At 36.6% G+C, this 22,457-nt stretch overlaps 1 protein-coding gene across 1 annotated transcript in view; it reads left to right on the top strand.

Annotated features, from left to right (window-relative positions):
* Positions 1 to 3,011: 3,011 nt before the first annotated feature.
* The window catches only part of ZC3H6 (zinc finger CCCH-type containing 6), a 43,232-nt gene continuing 23,786 nt past the window's right edge, over positions 3,012 to 22,457 (top strand). The window contains exons 1-6 of the mRNA XM_052648218.1: positions 3,012 to 3,037; positions 5,411 to 5,591; positions 11,893 to 12,015; positions 15,363 to 15,444; positions 15,532 to 15,566; positions 19,862 to 20,114. Of these exons, the coding sequence (XP_052504178.1) occupies positions 3,012 to 3,037; positions 5,411 to 5,591; positions 11,893 to 12,015; positions 15,363 to 15,444; positions 15,532 to 15,566; positions 19,862 to 20,114 (700 nt within the window). The remainder of the gene's footprint in view (positions 3,038 to 5,410; positions 5,592 to 11,892; positions 12,016 to 15,362; positions 15,445 to 15,531; positions 15,567 to 19,861; positions 20,115 to 22,457) is intronic.

Here is a 22,457-nt window from a genome sequence, read left to right as displayed (position 1 = left end):
GGAGCTTATTCAAACTCATGTCCATTGAGTCAGTGATGCCATCCAGCCATCTCATCCTCTGTCATCCCCTTCTTCTCCTGTCCCCAATCCCTCCCAGCATCAGGGTCTTTTCCAATGAGTCAACTCTTTGCATGGGTGGCCAAAGTATTCGAGTTTCAGCTTTAGCATCATTCCTTCCAAAGAAATCCCAGGGCTGATCTCCTTCAGAATGGACTGGCTAAATCTCCTTGCAGTCCAAGGGACTCTCAAGAGTCTTCTCCAACACCACAGTTCAAAAGCATCAATTCTTCAGCGCTCAGCTTTCTTCACAGTCCAGCTCTCACATCCATACATGACCACTGGAAAAACCGTAGCCTTAACTGGACGGACCTTTGTTGGCAAAGTAATGTCTCTGCTTTTCAATATGCTATCTAGGTTGGTCATAACTTTCCTTCCAAGGAGTAAGCGTCTTTTAATTTCATGGCTGCAATCACCATCTGCAGTGATTCTGGAGCCCCCCCAAAATAAAATCTGACACTATTTCCACTGTTTCCCCATCTATTTCCCATGAAGTGATGGGACCAGATGCCATGATCTTCGTTTTCTGAATGTTGAGCTTTAGGCCGACTTTTTTACTCTCCTCTTTCACTTTCATCAAGAGGCTTTTTAGTTCCTCTTCACTTTCTGCCATAAGGGTGGTGTCATCTGCATATCTGAGGTTACTGATATTTCTCCCAGCAATCTTGATTCCAGCTTGTGCTTCATCCAGTCGAGCATTTCTCTTGATATACTCTGCATATAAGTTAAATATGACAAGGTGACAATATATAGCCTTGACATACTCCTTTCCCAATTTGGAACCAGTCTGTTCCATGTCCAGTTCTAACTGTTGCTTCCTGACCTGCATACAGGTTTCTCAGGAGGCGGGTCAGGTGGTCTGGCATTCCCATCTCTAAGAATTTTCCACAGTTTATTGTGATCCACACAGTCAAAGGCTTTGGCGTAGTCAATTAAGCAGAAGTAGATGTTTTTCTGGAACTCTAGCTTTTTCAATGATTCAACGGATGTTGGCAATTTGATCTCTGGTTCCTTTGCCTTTTCTACATCCAGCTTGAACATCTGGAAGTTCATGGTTCATGTACTGTTGAAGCCTGGCTTGGAGAATTTTGAGCATTTCTTTGCTGACGTATAAGATGAGTGTAATTGTGTGGTAGTCTGAACATTTTTGGCATTGCCCTTCTTTGGGATTGGAATGAAAACTGACCTTTCCAGTCCTGTGGCCACTGCTGAGTTTTCCAAATTTGCTGGCATATTGAGTGCAGCACTTTCACAGCATCATCTTTTAGGATTTGAAATAGCTCAACTGGCATTCTATCACCTCCACTAGCTTTGTTCATAGTGATGCCTCCTAAGGCCCACTTAATTTCGCAGTCCAGGATGTCTGGCTCTAGGTGAGTGATCACACCATCATGGTTATCTGGGTCATGAAGATCTTTTTTGTGTAGTTCTTCTGTGTATTTTGTCACCTCTTCTTCATATCTTATGTTTCTGTTAGGTCCATACCATTTCTCACCTTTATTGTGCTCATCTTTGCATGAAATGTTCCCTTGGTATCTCTAATTTTCTTGAAGAGATCTCTAGTCTTTCCCATTCTATTATTTTCCTCTATTTCTTGGCATTGGTCACTGAGGAAGGCCTCCCTACTTCTCCTTGCTGTTCTTTGGAACTCTGCATTCAGATGGGTGTATCTCTCCTTTTCTCCTTTGCCTTTAGCTTCTCTTCTTTTCTCAGGTATTTGTAAGACCTCCTCAGACAGCCATTTTGCTTTTTTGCATTTCTTTTTCTTGGGGATGGTCTTGATCCCTGCCTCCTGTACAATGTCACGAATCTCGATCCATAGTTCTTCAGGCACTCTGTCTATCAGATCTAATTCCTTGAAACTATTTTTCACTTCCACTGTATAATCATAAGGGATTTGATTTAGGTCATACCTAAACGGTCTAGTGGTTTCCCCTACTTTCTTCCCTGCTTTCTTCAATATTTTCAGTATCTCTAGTCAGAATTCTTAATATGAATTCTAAATATGAAGATATGAAAGGTCTTACACTAAGGAGCTTAAGCCAGTTGAGACTGGTGGTAAAAGAAAGGATGCACACCTCTAGGTTTTATTATTTGCATTTAGAATTTTACATACAGACAGTAAAACACACAGTTCTTAATCGAATTTTTCAAACTTGATGAATTTTTACACGTGTGTATGAAGTAATCATTGTAACCATCTATGGAGAATATTTTATTGTACTATACAGCTCCTTAGTAGTCTTTTTTTGTTAGTTATAAACCTCCAAGAGGTAATTGCTATTCTGACTTAGGTCACCATCGATTAGTTTTGCCTATTCTTGAAGTGCATATAGATGAAATCACACAGTAGTCTCTTATGTCTGCAGATTCATCATATTGTGTTCAGTGGTACAATATGTAATTTTCTCTTTGCTTTATGGATTCCATTATATAAATAAAGCACTGTTTATCCATTCACTTGTTGATGGAGATTTGGGTTTACAATTTTCTACCATTATGACTAAAGCTGTTAAAAACTTTCTTATAGTTGTCCTTTGGTGAATATATGCACTCATTTTTCTTAGGCTGTAAGATATTATAGTATTATAAAAGCTGAAAACTTTTAAAATTAAAATAGCCAGTATGCTGAACCTGTCTCACATGAAATTTTCACATCAACCTAAATTAGACATATACCTCTGATTTTATGATAGAAATTGGGGAAGAATAACACTGACTTCACAATCATCTTAGGGTGATATTGTGTGCCTGTTCTAAAATGGCAAGGGTTATGGATATTTTCCATTCAGTCATTCAGTAAACAGCAAGGCACTGTGGCAGAGCCTAGAGATACAGCTATGAAAGACACAGTCGCATACTCTGCTTTCACCAAACAATAAGCGAGTCATTCATATATAATATCTACAGAGTGCAGATATAAACAACTGAGAATTGTTAGGGGAGTACTTACGATGGAGGACTTCCCGGTGTCTCAGCGGTAAAGAATCTGCATGCAAGAGGAGCCACAGAGAGGTGAATTCGATTCCTAGGTTAGGAAGATCCCCTGGAGAAGGAAATGGCAATCTCCAGGATTCTTGCCTGGAGAATTCCGTGGACAGAGGAGCCTGGCAGGCTACGGTCCCTGGGGTTGCAAAGAGTCAGACATGACTGAGCGAGTAACACACACGCATCTTCCATGTAGATCAGTTGATTAATTTGCGTTTTAAAATGCTGTTATTGAACATTTGGGCTTCTATAACTATAAAAATGTCATAATATAAAAATTTGTAGATTTTTGCTTTTGCTGTGAATATTTTTTACAGATTCAAGTTGAAGTATTTATTCTGCTTTTGTGGTTCAGGTTTTATTACTTATCTACTATTAAAATTTATTTTCTTATTAAAGTTTACTCTTACGATGAGAACTAATATACATAGCTGTCTGTGGGCCAAAAAAAATAAAAAATTCCTTCCAGTAGTAAGAATGTTTGCGTCCTAAAGTATTTTAATTTCTCCCTTCTGTCCTTCCTTCTTTTCTTTTTTATGGTAGCTTAGTAGATGGTAATTGGTTGGTGCAAATGTAATTGCAGTTTCGGATCGTGAATTTTAAATCATTATAAGTAGACTCAATACATCGTTATTAAAAAGGGAACCATTACAGTCAACACGTTTTTGCCAGTGCGAAATGAGTTTGTTTATTCCTTTAGAAATCCATGCTTCAGCATTTGATGAACTCTGAGAAAGCATTTTCTGCATCCTGCTGTTTGGGGGTGTTTTCCCTGCAAAAAGTTGTTTAGGTGCTTCAAGAAGTGGTAGTCAGTTGGTGAGAGGTGAGTTGAATATGGCAGATGAGGCAGAACTTCATAGCCCAGTTCATTTAACTTCAGAAGTGCTGGTTGTGTGACATGAGTCAGGTTGGGCACTGTCACTGAGAAGAACTGGGCCCATTCTGTTGACCAAGGCTGTCTGCAGGTGTGGCAGTTTTCAGTGCATCTCATTGATTTGCTGAGCATACTTCTCAGATATAATGGTTTCGCCCTAAGTCATAGTGGACCACCAAACAGTGACCATCACATTTTTTTGGATGCAAGTTTGGCTTTGCGAAATGCTTTGGAGTTTCTTCTCAATCCAGCCATGAAACTGGTTGCCGATTGTAATATAAAATACACTTAAATGGTTTGTTGTTGCATACAATAAGAGAAGATGATACTTCAAAACGATAACTTTTTTTTATTTGAGTCACCCACTTATCAAGCTTTTTCACTTTTCCAACTTACTTCAAATGCCAAATGACCATACAATGGTCTATGTTGAGTTCTTTGGCAACTTCTCGATTAGTTGTAAGAGAATCAGTTTCGATGATTGCTCTCAGTTGTTCATTGTCAACTTCCAATGGCCATGCTGTTCATCTTTGAGGGTCTCGTCTTTGCAAAACTTCTTGAACCACCACTTCATGTACGTTCATTAGTAGTTCATGGTCCAAATGCATTGTTGATGTTGTGAGTTGTCTCTACTGCTTTATGACCCATTTTGAACTAAAATAAGAAAATCACTCACATTTGCTTTTTGTCTAACATCATTTCCGTAGTCTGAAATAAATATAAAATAAGCAGCAATAAGTCATTACCAAAGAAACATAAGGTGAGAAATGCACATTAAAATTATGTATAACATAGCCACATTTACTTAAGAATGTATTCCAATATCAAATGGCAAATTTCAACAATGCAAAACCGCAATTGCTTTTGCAGCAACCTAATAATTATTGCAGTGTTACTTTTGGACAGTATTGCATTATGCATTCATTCATTTGTTTGGTGAGAGTCAATGCTTTTAATCTAAATCAAAGTTTGGCAAACTATAGCTGCTGAAATTGTTGATTACATTCTTGAAGGGTGTTTTTAAAAGAGGATTTGCAACGGAAACTATATGTGGCCTGCAAATTTAAAATATTTACTGTCTAACCCTTTATAGCCCACTCCAGTACTCTTGCCTAGAAAATACCGTAAACGGAGGAGCCTGGTGGGCTGCAGCCCATGGGTTGTGAAGAGTCAGACATGACTAAGTGACTTCACTTTCACTTTTCACTTTCATGCATTGGAAAAGGAAATGGCAACCCACTCCAGTGTTCTTGCCTGGAGAATCCCAGGGATGGGGGAGCCTGGTGGGCTGCTGACTATGGGGTCACACAGAGTCGGACACGACTGAAGTGACTTAGCAGTAGCAACCCTTTATAGAAAATTGGCCAATCCCTAATCTTACTGAGTATAACTTAAAATCTTGACTCATTTTTCTTTTCTTTTGGAAATGTTTCTATAATATTCCCTTTAGAGTTGACATTTGAAAACTGACATTTTCATTGCCTTTTACAGAGAAGATGGTGAATTAGAAGATGGTGAAATAGATGATGCAGGATTTGAAGAAACACAGGAACAGGAAGCAAAAGAGGATGAAAAGCAGAAAAATCAGAAAGCCTACCGAAAATCAAGGAAAAAACACAAGAAAGAAAAAGAGAGGAAAAAGTCCAAAAGGAGAAAACGTGAGAAGCATAAGGTTAGTTAGAATCTATTTTTTTGTTTCTTTGGTAAATTTTTATGAAATGTAAACATTACGCTGAAAATTAGAGAGTATAAATCATTGCCTATTTTCTTATAAAATATATGGATTAAATCTTTTGATTTATGTGCTTAATAGACTTTAAAGATTATACAAGATATCTTAAAGATTTAAAAATGATCAAGATAAATTTTAATACAAATTAGAATAAACCTTTTAAATTGATAGAAGATTGTGTGCAAGCATACTGAAAGCTTAAGGAAAGAAAATTTCATTCTCCACAGATGTAGATTGTCAGCACTGGCCTTGTTTGCTCATTTATTTATTTATTCATCCATAAGTATTACTACATGCTTGCTGTGGAAATCTCTGTGCTGTATGCTGGGGGTTACAGTAGTGAATGAGACAGTCTCTGCTCCTACAGAGGTTACACTGAAACGAGAAGGAGAGAGGCATGAAACAACTGAAAGCCAAATGCTATCAAGAGAATAGTTGAGTGCTAGATACAGAATGATGTGGATTAGGGTTGAGCAGAGAGAACTTATATTGACAGAGAACTAAAGCTGGCAGTAGTAGTGGGGTAATTTTTTTTAACTCCCCGAATTTCCCCCATAAAAACAGAGCAGTTAGGATGGCAAAACCAAAAATGCATTGGCAACATCTACCGAAAAATGAAGTAACAAGTTACCTCCACAAACCTCAAAAATACAAAAGGATAAGGCTAAACCACAGACTCAGGACTAAAGTAGGATCAGCAGCTGTGTGAAATGAAGCAGAGAAAAGGTAAAGAAATTTCCAGAACATAGATACCAACAGGTATTCATCTCAAATGAAAGTCCCCAGTGAATGTGGAGAGCCTGTTGGCCAAACTGAGAAACCTCAGTGGAGACCGAGAGGGGACTGTACTAGTTTCCAATTCCTGTGTGAGTATAAGGTGACCAGCTAAAACTGGATGGTGCTGGAATGGTCTGGGTCTGATGAACTCGTAATGCTGGTCAACTAAATTTCTTCTAGAACAGAGTCCCACCCTGAAGAGACAGCTGCTGGGAGTAGAATCTAGATGGAGAAGACAAGAGTAATAGGGCTAAGGAAAGAAAAATGGGTTAGAGAGCAGGGGTGGCTTATCTCAGAACATATGCAGCCATATTTTTTCATGCTTTGTGTTAACAACGTGAGAGTGAAGCTGGGGCAGTTTTCCTGGTCCATTCTTCCTGTGATAATGAGCAACAAGATTGGACCATGATCACATTTCCATATAAGTTACTGTTATTAAAAAAAAAAAGGAAAATGGAGAGAATAACATTCTTCCAGAAAAGAAAGAGTGCCCACAAAGCACGAAAAACTTAACCTAATATTTCAAAATGATTTTTAAAAATTACGAAAATAATACAAACTATGATCAGACAGCATCAGTAGAATTTGCAGGGGGATCCTTTGATCATTTAGGCAAAAAGACCAAGTCACTTATTAAGAAAGGGAAATCAGATTAAAAAAAAATTTTTTGATGTCACTATTTTGTGCCAGAAGATCATGGAGTAACATATTTGAATAAAATGTGAGCCAAGCATTTTATATCCAGGTACGTACCAAATTTCAAATATAATGTCCTCAGAAAAACTGTGTAGGAAACAGTGTCATAAGCCTTCTCATAAAATCTACTAGAGAACAAGTTCAGATATCCAAAATGACTGAGTGATAAAGCAAGAGTGATCTATATACACTGCATAGTTGTCTATAAAACTAAAAATAAACAATGAACATAAGCAGGGCAGAATATTATGTATTGAAACATAATGGCTATAGAAGGTATCAGGAAAAGCAGAAGAATATATGGTAAGCAAGATAACTTTATTGGTAGCTTTATAGTTATTAACTGAGAATTTTAAAATATACCTCAAATTATTATCCTGAGAATGAAAGAAAAGAAAAGAAGAGGTTACTACCTAATTTCAACATTAGTTCTTCTAGGAAACAAATAATATGCAAAGAAGGGGCAGGGATTCAGGTTATTGGGAAAAGGCAGTCTGAAAGAAGTAATTGAAACAAAAATACCAATACCTAATACCAAATACCTTCCTAATACCAAAAGATACATTCCCCAACAATGCAAAATCTAATTCTAAGCTATGTAAAAGAGAAAGATTTTTAAAAATGGATAAAGAAATACCAGGCAAATGCAAACAAAGAGAAGGCAGAAGTCATAGTGTTGATATATGAAAAAGTCAAGGACCTTCCCTGGCAGTCCAGTGGTTAAGACTCCATGCTTCCAATACAGGGAGCATGGGTTCCATCCCTGGTCTGAAAACTAAGATCCTGCCTGCTGTAGGGGTATGGCAGAAGAGTCAAATTTAGGTCAAAAAGGTATTGGACAAGGTGCCGTGTTGAGGTGGGTAGGGGAGAGGATTCAAGAGGGAGGAGACATATGTATACTTAGGGTTGATTCACATTGTATGGCAGAAGAGAACACAATATTGTAAAGCAGTTATTCTCCAACTAAAAACAAATTTTTTTGAAAAGGCATTGAAAGAAGCAAAGAAGGGCATTTTATAATGTTAAGGATTATAATTCACAATGAAGCTATGTTGTTAATATTTTATATTCCCTTAAATTTCAATTTTAATAAAGTAGGAAGTATAGGAACTATGAGAAGAAATAGCAATAGTAATAAAAGGAGATACACTAGTAACCTCTTTTATCCCAAAGACCTCAATCAAATGGATAAAGAGTTGATAAGGATATTAAAGAAATATTATAAATATATAGTAAGCTCTGAATCCTGAAAATATATCTTCCTCTCAAGTATACTTGGAATACTCACAAAAACAGACCATGTCATAGGCAACAAACTCCAGTTAATTCAGTAGAGTAGAAATAATATAAAGAGCTATCTCAAACTACAGTGCAATAAAATAAGACATTAATAACAAAGTCAGAAACCAGAAATGTCTTTGAACACAGATTAAAACTGCAGAATTTCAGGAATATAATGATAAAACTTTGACATATGGAGGATAACTAAAAAATTATGAGAAGAAAAAGTATTATGGTATTAAAATCTAGAAAACAGAAAAGAGAGAAACAAAAAGGAAGAACTTAAAGTTACAAGCAGAATTTAACAAATTAAAATATAAAGTCAGTTTTATAAAAAATCAGCAAGATATATAAGTTATTGGCCAAACTAGTCAAGAAAAAGGAGATGCAAAAACAAAGTTAGATATTTTGAGGCCAAGAGCTTTTAAAACCATCATGCCCTGGTTCCTTTTTAACAGTTCTTCCTTTAAGTTATCTATCTTCCCTCATAGAGAGGTACTTTCAACATTTTGCTTGAAAATCTTAACTAGTTCATTAGGCTTATTTCCTACTTTCCCTTTTACTGAATGTAACAGTGTTGCCAGGTTTCTGCACTATAGAACGGAGATCTCCCTGTCTCCACTCCTTTATTTACTTTTGACTGTGCTGGGTTTGTGGCTGCATGGGCTCTCTGTAGTTCCTGCAAGTGGCGGCTGGGGCTGCAGTGCACGGGCTTCTCATTGCAGTGCCTTCTCTTGCAGAGCACAGACTCCAGAGTGCATGGTCTCAGTAGGCATGGCCCCCGGGCTCTAGAGCACAGGCTTAGTACTTGTAGCACTCCGGTTTCATTGCCCTATAGCATATGGAATCTTCCCAGACCAGGGATCAAACCACTGTGCCACCAGGGAAACCCCTTCACTTTTAATAAGATCTCTCTCTCTCTTTCCTTTAAGTTACCCCAAAGTTCAAAATTTTACTAATGATCATTAAGGATGATCCAGGCTTTCACTATGCTCCTTTAAGGTCATTCCAGTATCTATTCCTTCCCTGATTCCAAAACCAGTCCTGCCTTTTAGTGTTTGTACTGCCAGCACCACATTTCCAGAATCTGTATTAGCTAACTATTGCTGCACAGATTGCTACTCCAAACTTAGAAGCTTAAAACAACGAAAGTTTGCCTCTCTGTTTCTGTGGGTCAGAAATGTGGGTATGGCTTAACTGTGATTCTGGCTCAGCACTTCTTGTGAGGTTGCAGTCATTTCCTTTTCCAAGTTCAGTCATGAGGCTCATGGCAGCCTCAGCTCCTCACCATGTGAGCCTCTTTACATGTCACAGCAGCGTCCTCATGGTTTGGCTCACTTCCTCCAAAGCAAGCGAGCCAGCAGTGAGAGAGCAAGCGAGAGCACCCACGATGACAGCTACAGTCTTCTTAACCTAAGCACTTTGGACAAGATGTATTTACTAGAAACAAGCTTCTAAGTTTAGGCCTCACTCAGGGGAGAAGAATTAATCTTTACCTCTTGAGGACAGGAGTAATAATTTGTGGACTTAACCTTTAAAACTACCATCCAAGAATGGATAGGAAAACCCCCAAAGGAGGTGACCCTAACATATTAAAGCACATTAATGCTTCTGTCATTAAAGCAGTGTGATACTGGTACATCGAAAAATAGACAGTGAAACAGAAAACTATTTTCTTTATTTGTGGTAGATTTTTGAAGGACAGGTAGGAATTAGTCGGTTGACCGAAGAGACACAAAGAATACAAAAGCAAAAAGGCATGAAAAGGCTGCCATGTTCACAGAAGTCACTGAAGTCTCTAATTTCTTTCTGGCACTGAATATTTGAAGGGTGCACTAAGTGGCCATCCTGTTAATTAGCTCTTGACTGTCCGTCTTTTTCCCTCTTTACTCACCACGATGTGGTGTCATGCTGTTAAAGAGTCCCACAGAAAACAATCATTTAGACTTGAACTTTAGTACTTAGCAACCAAGTGGATTGAAAGAAATAATCTACCAGTGTATTATAAGTAAAATAACAAAATTAAAGGAACACTTTCAAACACTAAACAGATACTAAACAGTACCCCAAAAAAGAAACACAAAAATTCTGAAATAAAAAGTGTACTATCCTTTTCACTTAAAAATGTAATAATTTTAATTACTCTCTTCTATTTATAGCTATTTTTAATGTAGTCCAGTTGTTAATTTCAGGTTAATAATTACTCTTAGTTATTACTATATATGAACCACATAGTATATTTTTTAAATAATAGCCTACCTAATGGCTTCTTAAATCTGTATTCTAGACTCATTTTGGGGGGATAGCCTGAAGACTCTTCTTCTTTCAGCAGAATCTTCTCTTCTCTGATGGCTCTTCCTGAAGCAAGGCCCTTGTTTGAACTTCTTCTTAGGCAAGTCTTCTTAGTGTTCTTCAAATGAGAAGTGTTCTCTCAGAACCAGAGCTGGCTTCTGCTAATAACACAGCAAATTTGGCTTTTAAATTGATAATATTTATTTCAAATCCTAACCAAAAAGATTAGATACTTAAGCTTGAAGTGTTTCATCACAGAATTATAAAAAGATCTTCATATCACCTATCAAATCAACAGAAACAGAGCAGCACCACAAAACGAAACCCCATAACATTTAAGAACAATGTAGAGGAAAACAGTCATCTTAAGTGAGCATGTAAGAATGGAATAGAGGAAAACAGATCCTTCTGTCAAAGTATCAAGAGCTCAGTTTAGTTTGGCACATTTTTACTGAGTTTGTTCTAGACCTTCATGCTGGAAATGTAAGGATGATAAAATACAGAGCCAGTGTCTTTGTTGATAAGAACTTTAAAAAATATTTTTAAAGAGGATGCTCAAACTGGGAAGGTAATTATTTTGACCAGATGGAGGCGATTTGATGATCTGAATGAGTGAAATTGCATTCATACTTGAAAAAACTTATTCATGATATTTGTCAATCAGTATCAATTACTTATGGTTTGCATTTCATCTTTGTTCAATTTTATGGATTGTATTTGTTTTATATTTATAATTTGGAATGTTTTGGTGTCTTTTAGATTTAGGGTACTTATACAATAGATTAAGAACTCTAAAGCCGTTTTAGATAAAAACAAATAATAATTCATATTCAGTTCATGTTCTAGGACCTTTTTGGTGATGAGGAACCAATTTTATTTTCTTTAAGATTAACTTAAATTTAAATACCTTGAAAGCATATTTTCTGTTTGAAGTCCTTGGGCCAAAGGGATGATGGAGAAAATGCTGCCATAAAATCTCTGAGAAAAGAGGAATATGTACTTTCCTTCAGAAAATTTTAGAGAAGCTGGGGTGGAGGTGGTCTTTGGAGCAAGAATTTTTCAGTTAATACTTCAGAACCTACTAGGATGATATAATCTATTGGTTGGCCCCTCTGGTTGAAACAAGCTTATTCAGTTACTAGTTAAATTTTCTTCCTTTTGTAAACGTAACAGTTTTGGTTTTTCCTTCTTTTAGCATAATTCTCCATCCAGTGATGATAGCTCAGACTATAGCCTTGATTCAGAGGTCGAACATACAGAAACTTCCCACAGAAAAAGATCTGGTTTCTACAGAGATTATGACATTCCATTTTCTCAGGTATTTCTTTATTTTTATTGTCATAAAATATACATAGCAAAAATTTACAGTTTTAACTATTTTTCTTTCTCTAAAAATTGAAGTGGAATTGACCTACAACACTATGTTAGTTCCAGGTACACAATGTATTATAATAATAGCATTCATTATTTCTGTACATTACAAAATGATACCATCACAAATCTGGTTACCAGACTTTCACTTATTTCACTTAAAACATGGTGCCCTCTAGGTCCATTCATGTTGTCGCACATGGCAAGGTTTCATTCTTTTTTATGGCCAAGTGATATTCCATTGTATATGTGCTACATATCTTTATCCATTCATCTCTGCTGTCACCTACAGAGATACTACATTATTGTGTTTCCCCTATGTTGTACATTTCATCCCTGTGATTCACTTATTTTACAACTGGAAGGCTCTACCTCTTAATCTCCCTGACCTATTTCTTTTATTCCCCTCTGGCAACCACCTGTTCATTCTCTGTGAATCTGTTTCTCTTTTGCTGTTTGCTCATTTGTTTGGTTTTTATATTCCACATGTAAGAGAAATAACATGGCATTTATCTTTCTCTGAGTCATTTCACTTAGCATGATGCCCTGTAGGTCCATCCATGTTGTTGCACATGGCAAGGTTTCATTCTTTTTTATGGTCGAGTAATATTCCATTGTATATGTGCTACATGTCTTTATCCAGTCATCCATTAATGAACACTTAGGTCATTTTCATATCTTGGCCACTGTAAATAATACAGCAGTGAACATAGGGGTGCATATATCTTTTCAAATTAATGTTTTTATTTTCCCTGGAAAAATATCCAGAAGTGGAATCCTGGATCATATGATAGTTCTATTTTTTAATATTTTGAGAAACCTTCATACTGTTTTCTGTAGTGGCTGCACCAATTTACATTCACACCAACAGTGTACAAGTGTTCCCTTTCCTCCACATTTTCACCAATATGTGTTATTTCTTATCTTTTTGATGATGGCCATTCTGCCAGGTGTGAGGTAATACATCCTTGTGGTTTTGATTTTCATTTCCCTGATGATTAGTGATAGTGATATTGAGCATCTTTTCATGTGCCTGTTGACCACTCATATATCTTCTTTGGAAAAACTCACTATTTTCACCATTTTAAAATAACAATTTCTCAGTGACATTAAGTGTATTTACCGTGTTTTGCAACGATCACTTCTATCCATTTCCACAACATTTTCATCATTCTAAAGAGAAGCAGTATCTGCCAAACAGTAATACCTCATTTCTCCCTTCCCCACTCCTGGTAACCACTATTCTTTCCATCTCTGTGAATTTGTCTGCTCTGGGCACTTCACACACTGTCCTTTTGTGTCTGACTCTTTTTACTTAGCATAATTTTTTCATCTTTGTTGAAAAAATTTTTTCCATCTATGTTGTATAGTATGTATCAGAATTTCCTTCCGTTTTAAAGCTGGATAATATTCTATTATAGGTATATACTACATTTTGTTTATTTATTCCTTTATTAATAGTTATTTGGATTGCTTCCACCTTTTGCCTATTGTTAATGCTTCTATGAATGTGAGTGTATAGACATCTCTTCAAGACTCTGCTGTCATTTCTTTGGGGGTGTAGACCTAGGGGTGAAATTGCTTGATTATATGTTATTTCTGCATTTAACTTTCTGAGGAATTACCAACTGTTGCCCACAAAGGCTGCACCGGTTTACATTTCTGCCAACAATGCTTGCGACTTTTCTAATTGCTCCACATCCTTGTCAAACTTGCTATTTTCTGTTTTTTGTTTGTTTTGTTTTGGATAAGAGCCTTCTTATGCATATGTGTGCAGTTGATAAGTTGTGTCTGACTCTTTACAGCCCCATGAACTATAGCCCACCAGGCTCCTCTGTCTATGGGATTTTTCTGGCTGGAATACTGGAGCAGGTTGCCATTTCCTCCTCCAGGGGACCTTCTCGACCCAGAGACTGAATCCACATCTCCTTCATTGCAGGTGGATTCTTTACCACCGAGCTGCCTGGAAAGCCCAAGAGCCTTCCTAATGGGTGTGAAATGATATCTTTTGAATTACTGCCTTTTAAAGAGAAGAATTAAGCTTTCAATTTCATTCTTTGCTTTCTGATGTTTAAAAAAATATTCTATAAAACATGCTACAAATTTCAAATCTTTGAACATAAAGAATGTTTGCTAGGGCTGCCATAACAACATACCACAGACTGGTGGCTTAAACAGCAGAAATTTACTTTTCTCACAGTCCAGTCCAAGATTGAGGTGCTGGCAGGATTGGTCTTCTCTGAGGGCTGCAAAGGAAGGGTCTGTTTGGCTTTTCTTCTTGGCTTATAGACTTGTAGGCTTGTAGATCTACTTGCTGCTTTGTCCTTATACGATCATCCCTCTGTGCATGTGAACCCTTGGTTCCTCTGTGTATTCAAATTTCCTCTTAGACAGAGAGCAGTCAAATTGGATCAGGACTCACCCTAACATCTTCATTGTGACTTTATCACCACTTTAAAGTCCCTTTCTCCAAACACTCTCACATGTTGAGGTATTGAGGGTTAGGGCTTCAATATATGACTTTTGTGTCATCTACCTTTTCAAGTGCAAATGTTATTTGGTGTATTTTAAACAGAAAAAAAAGTAAAACATGATATACTTTATATCTTCCTTAAGTATATTGGATTGTATGAGCAAGACTTCAATATAAATAATTACTTTGTGCTGGAAAAATCCTGGTGCTCTCAGGAGTACTGAGGAGTATTCAGGTCAGTGTGTGTATACCTTAAAAACCCCAGACTTTCTGAGTTTTTGCAGCTGGGGATTACTAAGGTTTCCACTCTTTCCAGACTCTGGACTTCTCCTTTTGTTCCCAAAGGTTAAAACGATAGTCATAGTATTGTTGAACCTGTCAGATGTTTTTTCATGATGGGCTAATGCTTTCAGAGCAAAAACAGCTCCAAGTACTGCTCATTTCTGGGGATTTTCAGCTACTCCATGAATAATGGTCCAGAAATCCTTCACTAATTTATTAGCTCTCTGATGTCTATAGTAGTTTGAAAAAAAATATTTTGTCTACCTTTTCTGCATTTTTTTTTAGGAGAAGGGCTGATCTGAATTAAATTACCTAATCTGGCATTAGAAAAGAAAGTTCAGGGTCATTTCCTTCACATAAGCTTTAGAGTTGACTCACTGAAATTAGAAAGTATATCCTAAAAATCTCATTTAATGAGATTATAAGTAGGTACTATATGAAACTTTAACTCTAAAAGGCAATAATAGAATATAGTATTAGCATCTAACTATGAAATTGAAGTACTTAATATGTTTTCCTTTTTCCTCATCCTTGTTCAGGGTCTCCTGTACTATTATTTCATGTTCATAATGATAGCCTGTATTACGGAAACCAAATCTGCCCCCACAGACATTCTAGCAGGTATATAGCCTAATAATCAATAAGCAAAGTGATTGAAGAAAATCTTTTGGTAGAATTTATAGTCTTTTTTGTTTCTTTTATCTTTAGGAGGGCTTTTAAAAATACTTGCTAGATCCTTGCTGGTGAGTACATTTTGTTCATTCCAGATGATGAGCTTGAGAAGCATGAGGAGCTCTTCTTCTAGAGAACTGGGGCTGCTCTGTACCCCCTCAGTCCATTTAGCACTTCCAGGAGAGCTTGGGTGGTGCCCTGATGTAAACACTAAGCACTGCAGCAGGCATATTAGAGTCTGTCACTGCAGAAGGAGCCCTGAGATGGGAGATTTGCATCATTAGAGGGATAGGATTATTTGCTGTTGGGAAATCAAGGGAGGGATGAATTTTAAGTTTAGGGGTAATTCTGCTTGAAAAAGTAGGAATTATGAACATTATTTTTGTAAAGGCTGTGAAAAATCAAGAGAACTGGATTAATATTAATGCTTAAAAGTTTTTGTGGAAAGCATCTAATTTCTAGAGGAAAATTCATAGTTGCCCATTAACAGTAATCTTTAGTAATTAAGCATTGAAATATATCATTGAAAAATTAATACAATCACATTTTTAATAAAAGGAAATGTAGGTACCATTCAGTGAATTAATCTTCAGCTTAATCAAAACAATTATTTTTTGTTTTAATAGTGGCTTTTTAAAAAATATAAGAAACTGCCTCTTGGTTATAATCCTAAATCCACTTCTGAATTTCTGAAGTGCTAGACTGAGAACAGTTGATAAACTTTAAAAACGTTGCTTTAAGAATGTTGGAAGTCATGGGAGGCCAGAAGCTGGCCCCTGGCACCACGTGTACTAGGGGCCCACCAGAAGGTGAAGGCCCTTTCCGCGCTGACTTGGTGGGAGTGTGAGGTGCGGGGCCGGCTGGGGCTTCATTGCCATGGAGTGGAAGGGGGATTAGCTGTCCGCGCAGCCCACCCTTGAGACCGAGGGGCTGCGTTTCCTTCACGTCAGAGAAATTAAGGAAACAATTCCATTCACCATTGCAATGAAAAGAATAAAATACTTAGGAATATATCTACCTAAAGAAACAAAAGACCTATATATACAAAAGTATAAAACACTGGTGAAAGAAATCAAAGAGGATGCTAATAGATGGAGAAATATACTGTGTTCATGGATCGGAAGAATCAATATAGTGAAAATGAGTTATACTACCCAAAGCAATCTATAGATTCAATGCAATCCCTATCAAGCTACCAACTGTATTTTTTCACAGAGCTAGAACAAATAATTTCACAATTTGTATGGAAATACAAAAAACCTCGAATAGCCAAAGCAATCTTGAGAAAGAAGAATGGAACTGGAGGAATCAACCTGCCTGACCTCAGGCTCTACTACAAGGCCACAGTAAAGACAGTATGGTACTGGCACAAAGACAGAAATATAGATCAGTGGAACAAAATAGAAAGCCCAGAGATAAATCCACGCACCTATGGACACCTTATCTTTGACAAAGGAGGCAAGAATATACAATGGAGAAAGTGAAGTGAAGTCGCTCAGTCATTTCTTGACTCTTTGTGACCCCATGGACCCCATGGAAGCCCTATCAGGCTTCTCTGTCCATGGGATTTTCCAGGCAAGAGTACCGGAGTGGGTTGCCATTTCCTTATCCAAAGGATCTTCCCAGCCCAGGGATTGAACCCGGGTCTCCTGCACTGCAGGCAGCTGCTTTACCCTTTGAGCCACCAGGGAAGCCCAATGGAGAAAGGACAATCTCTTTAACAAGTGGTGCTGGGAAAACTGGTCAACCACTTGTAAAAGAATGAAACTAGAACACTTTCTAACACCATACACAAAAATAAACAAAATGGATTAAAGATCTAAACGTAAGACAGAAACTATAAAACTCCTCGAGTAGAACATAGGCAAAACACTCTCCGACATAAATCACAGCAGGATCCTCTATGACCCACCTCCCAGAATATTGGAAATAAAAGCAAAAATAAACAAATGGGATCTAATTAAAATTAAAAGCTTCTGCACAACAAAGGAAACTATAAGCAAGGTGAAAAGACAGCCTTCAGAATGGGAGAAAATTATAGCAAATGAAGCAACTGACAATTAATCTCAAAAATATACCAGCAACTTATGCAGCTCAATTCCAGAAAAATAAACAACCCAATCAAAAAATGGGCCAAAGAACTAAACAGATATTTCTCCAAAGAAGATATACAGATGGCTAACAAATAAATGAAAAGATGCTCAACATCACTCGTTATCAGAGAAATGTAAATCAAAACCACAGTGAGGTACCATTTCATGCCAGTCAGAATGGCTGCTATCCAAAAGTCTACAAGCAATAAATGCTGGGGAGGGTGTGGAGAAAAGGGAACCCTCTTACACTGTTGGTGGGAATGAAAACTAGTTCAGCCACTATGGAGAACAGTGTGGAGATTCCTTAAAAAACTGGAAATGGAACTGCCATATGACCCAGCAATCCCACTGCTGGGCATACACACCGAGGAAACCAGAATTGAAAGAGACACGCATACCCCAATGTTCGTTGCAGCACTGTTTATAATAGCCAAGGACATGGAAGCAACCTAGATGTCTATCAACAGAGGAATGGATAAAAAAGCTGTGGTACATATGCACAATGGAGTATTACTCAGCCCTTAAAAAGAATACATTTGAATCCATTCTAATGAGGTGGATGAAACTGGAGCCAATTATACAGAGTGAAGTAAGTCAGAAAGAAAAACACCAATACAGTATACTAAGGCATATATATGGAATTTAGAAAGATGGTAATGATAACCCTGTATGCAAGACAGCAAAAGAGACACAGATATACAGAACAGTCTTATGGACTCTGTGGGAGAGGGTGAGGGTGGGATGATTTGGGAGAATGGCATTGAAACATGTATAATATCATATATGAAATGAATCTCCAGTCCAGGTTCGATGCATGATACAGGATGCTTGGGGCTGGTGCAGTGGGATGACCCAGAGGGATGGGATGGAGAGGGAGGTGGGAGGGGGGTCCAGGATGGGGAACATGTGTACACCCATGGCAGATTCATGTTGATGTATGGCAAAACCAATACACTATTGTAAAGTAATTAGCCTCCAATTAAAATAAATAAATTAAAAAAATACATTTATATTAAAAAAAGAAGAGTGTTGGAAGTCTAATACAGTGTCTTCAAAATTCTAAATCGATGTTAATTGATTTTCTTGATTGCTTCAGTTATATACTTTTTCTCTATTTTATAATTACTGCTGCTGCTGCTGCTGCTGCTAAGTCGCTTCAGTCATGTCCGACTCTGTGCGACCCCATAGACGGCAGCCCACCAGGCTCCCCCATCCCTGGGGTTCTCCAGGCAAGAATACTGGAGTGGGTTGCCATTTCCTTCTCCAGTGCATGAAAGTGAAAAGTGAAAGTGAAGTCGCTCAGTCGTGCCCGACTCTTATAGAAAGGACTTAATATTTCTGTGTATTTTATTAAAAACACAGTCTCATGTTGGTATTCTGCCAGGGTAGTATTTTATATCACATTTAAAATGTACTAAACTGAAAATGAGTCATGGTCTGACTTTTTCTAGATCCTCAAGTTGTAATTATGTGCAATTTTTTTTCTTGCTTTCTAATAAAAAAATTGACAAGATATGACAGAAGTAATGAAAATATTTCAGTGAATAGAGAAGTACTTGAATACTATCACTAAATAAACTTCTAGGACTACAATGTATTTTTTTATTTTTACATGCTTTAGTAAAAAGCAATAAAATTCATAATGGATAAATGCAATAAATAGTTTCTAATGAGCAATTTATTCATTAGATGTTTTTCATTATTAGGGACCTCTATATTTTTTCCTATTAAATCTCATATGCAACATTTTCTTTTTACAAATTTGACCTTACATGTTTTTTATTAAATATAATATGCTTAAACATGTCATTTGGGAATTTTTCAATCTTAAGGAGACTGTATATTTTCTACCCTTTCTCCAAGCTATTTTACTATTTTTTTTCTATTTTCACAAAGACCTCTTTGGGTTTTTGGAGAAGGAATTCGTGTATGTTGATACGGATTTTAAAGTATTCTTGTGGATACAAATATTGAGGTATGGAGCATGAGAAATGTAAGACATGGGCATGGGAAACAAAGTGAACAAGACACACTCACCAGCAAGGTTTTATGAACATTACAGTGTTTAATAACATCAGAGTAGCATTTAGCTTTTTAAACTTAGTTTTAAATAGTTCCATAGATAAATTCTAACCACAAGACAGAACAACTCTTTTCCCCCTTTTCTCCCAGCTTTCTAGGGGTGGAGGGGTGGGGGAAGATGTCCTATGTTACTATCAACTCCTCTATATGTAACAGAAAAATCCTGACAATGATTATTCATTTTCACTTAGCATGGACATATATCAGGAAGCTACATGGCATCAAAGAAGAGTCAACATAACAGAAAATTTAAAAGTAAAGAATATGATGAGTACATCACCTACAGTGATGACAACTTTGGTAGCTACAGTCAGGAAACAGAGGAAGATTTTGCCAGTCAGCTGAAACAATACAGGCAAGCTAAAGAAACCTCGAATACTTCTTTAGGATCATCTTTTTCTAAAGAACCAGGGAAAAAACAAAGATTGAAAGGAATTCAGCAAGGTAAGTTTGAAATTGTCTGGTTTTGACTATGAAAACTTTATTAAGATAAACAGGTAGCTATGAAGTAAAAACTTAAATTTCTTAGCCCTTTGTTATCGTCAGTTTATTCCTGTGGTTCCTAAATTTGTTTTTCTTTATTTTGTAGACCTTGAGGACAAAAATCTATAGATATTTCAATCTGCATGATATCTTAAAATTTGCATTTAATAGATTTCCTAATATTTTTAAAGTATATAAAATGTAGAAAAACTTTACTGTTACAAATTTTCCCCTCTCTTCTATATGGTATCAGTATACTGAAAAAAAAAATTACCTATCCTTTTCAACTGTTACCTTGTGTTACTTTATATTTTAGACCCTATAAAGACAGAATCCTGGAAAGCTATTCTTTTATTAGAGTTTAAAATGTAGTGATCATCTTTGCTGTTTAAATATACTCAAGACTATATACTTTTTAAAAAATATATGTATTTTATTGAATCATAATTGACTTAAAATGTTACAGGTACACAGCAAGATAATTCAATTATACAATTACACAAATACTATTTTTGAAATTATTTTTCATCATAGGTTATTACAAGATACTGATTATAGTTCCCTATGCTATACAGTAAACCTAAATAAATGCTAGAAATCTAGCATTCTATTCATACTAAGCCAAACAAGTGAAATCAAAATGTCATATTTTTTTTGTTATGTAAAAATTCATAATTTTTCTAAAATATATGTATTATACATGTTTATACATATGTATACAAAAGCTTTTCTACTATACTTGATAAAGGCTTGAGAAAGAACATCAAAAAATAAAAATAAAAGAGAGATCAAGAAATTGGAAAACATAAACTAAATGAAATGAGGCACTGAATATGAAATAGAAAAAGTGAAACAGACTAGATAAAAATAAAAGATCATCGTATAGTCCAGTTTAGTCAGTTCAGTCACTCAGTTGTGTCCTACTCTTTGTCACCCCAAAGAGGAGGACTGCAGCATGCCAGGCCTCCCTGTCCATCACCAACTCCCAGAGCCTACTCAAACTCATGTCTATTGCATGGGTGATGCCATCCAACCATCTCATCTTCTGTTGTCCCCTTTTCCTCCCTCCAATCTTTCTGAGCATCAGGGTCTTTTCCAATGAGTTGGTTCTTCGCATCAGGTGGCCAAAGTATTGGAGTTTCAGCTTCACCATCAGTCCTTCCAATGAGTATTCAGGACTGACTTCCTTCAGGATTGACTGGTTGGATCCCCTTGCAGTCCAAGGGACTCTCAAGAGTCTTCTCCAGTACCACAGTTCAAAAGCATCATTTTTAAACATGACTGCTCATTAGAAACTTATCTGGAGCTCTGGAGAAAAAAAGCAATACCTGATCATTTGTATTTTTCAGAAAGTTTCAAGATAACTCTGATTTACATCTGGAATTTAAAAAGTGATTACAGGCTTTTTTGTTAGAGCCTAGTTTGGGTGATATGGAGTTCTATTATTTTTCTGTTGACCAATCATGATACAGTGGTATTAAGTGAGTAATAGTTACATAATCACAAGAGTAAAAGATGTTATCAGTTTTCACAATCAATAGCCATACAAAAAATAAAAGAATTACAATTGCAAGCCATAATGGAAACAGTGGGTACATAATGGATTAACTTAACAATATAAAATAACTACAATTTGGGAGGGGGAGTCAAGCAGAGTGGTGTGGTAAACGGAAGTGCATACATGCACATGTTTTCATCCACCCAACCAAGGACTATACACATTTTTCTGAATCAGAAATAACAAAACCTAAAGAAATTTTTGGAATGGTAACCTATTCATCTGTTACATTGAGGTACATCATCCTTGGGAAAACCAGGACAAGTCTCCATAGAAATTATGGATCACATAAGGGTCAAATTAGCCTTAAAAATTGTCTAGTTAGCATGTCTGCTTCAAGAAAACTGGAGCAAGATGAGGCTGAGGTGAAACGATGAAACCCAAACCCTATGTAACTATCTTTTCTTTTTTTAATTTTAAAATGTAAATTTAAAAATTTATTTATTTATTTTTATTTATTGTATTTTGTTTTTTAAATATAAATTTATTTATTTTAATTGGAGGCTAATTATTTTACAGTATTGTATTGGATTTGCCATACATCAACATGAATCCGTCATGGGTGCACATGTGTTCGCCATCCTGAACCCCCCTCCCACCTCCCTCCCCATTCCATCCCTCTGGGTCATCCCAGTGCACCAGCCCGGAGCATCCTGTATCATGCATCGAACCTGGACTGGCAATTCGTTTCACATCTTTTAATTAGCACTGAAAAAAAGAGTCCATTATGAGTAAATTTGGTTATT

The sequence above is a fragment of the Budorcas taxicolor genome, chromosome 11 (assembly GCF_023091745.1).
Source record: "Budorcas taxicolor isolate Tak-1 chromosome 11, Takin1.1, whole genome shotgun sequence".
Classification (NCBI taxonomy): Eukaryota; Metazoa; Chordata; class Mammalia; order Artiodactyla; family Bovidae; genus Budorcas; species Budorcas taxicolor.
This window is presented reverse-complemented; position numbering and strand designations above follow the sequence as displayed.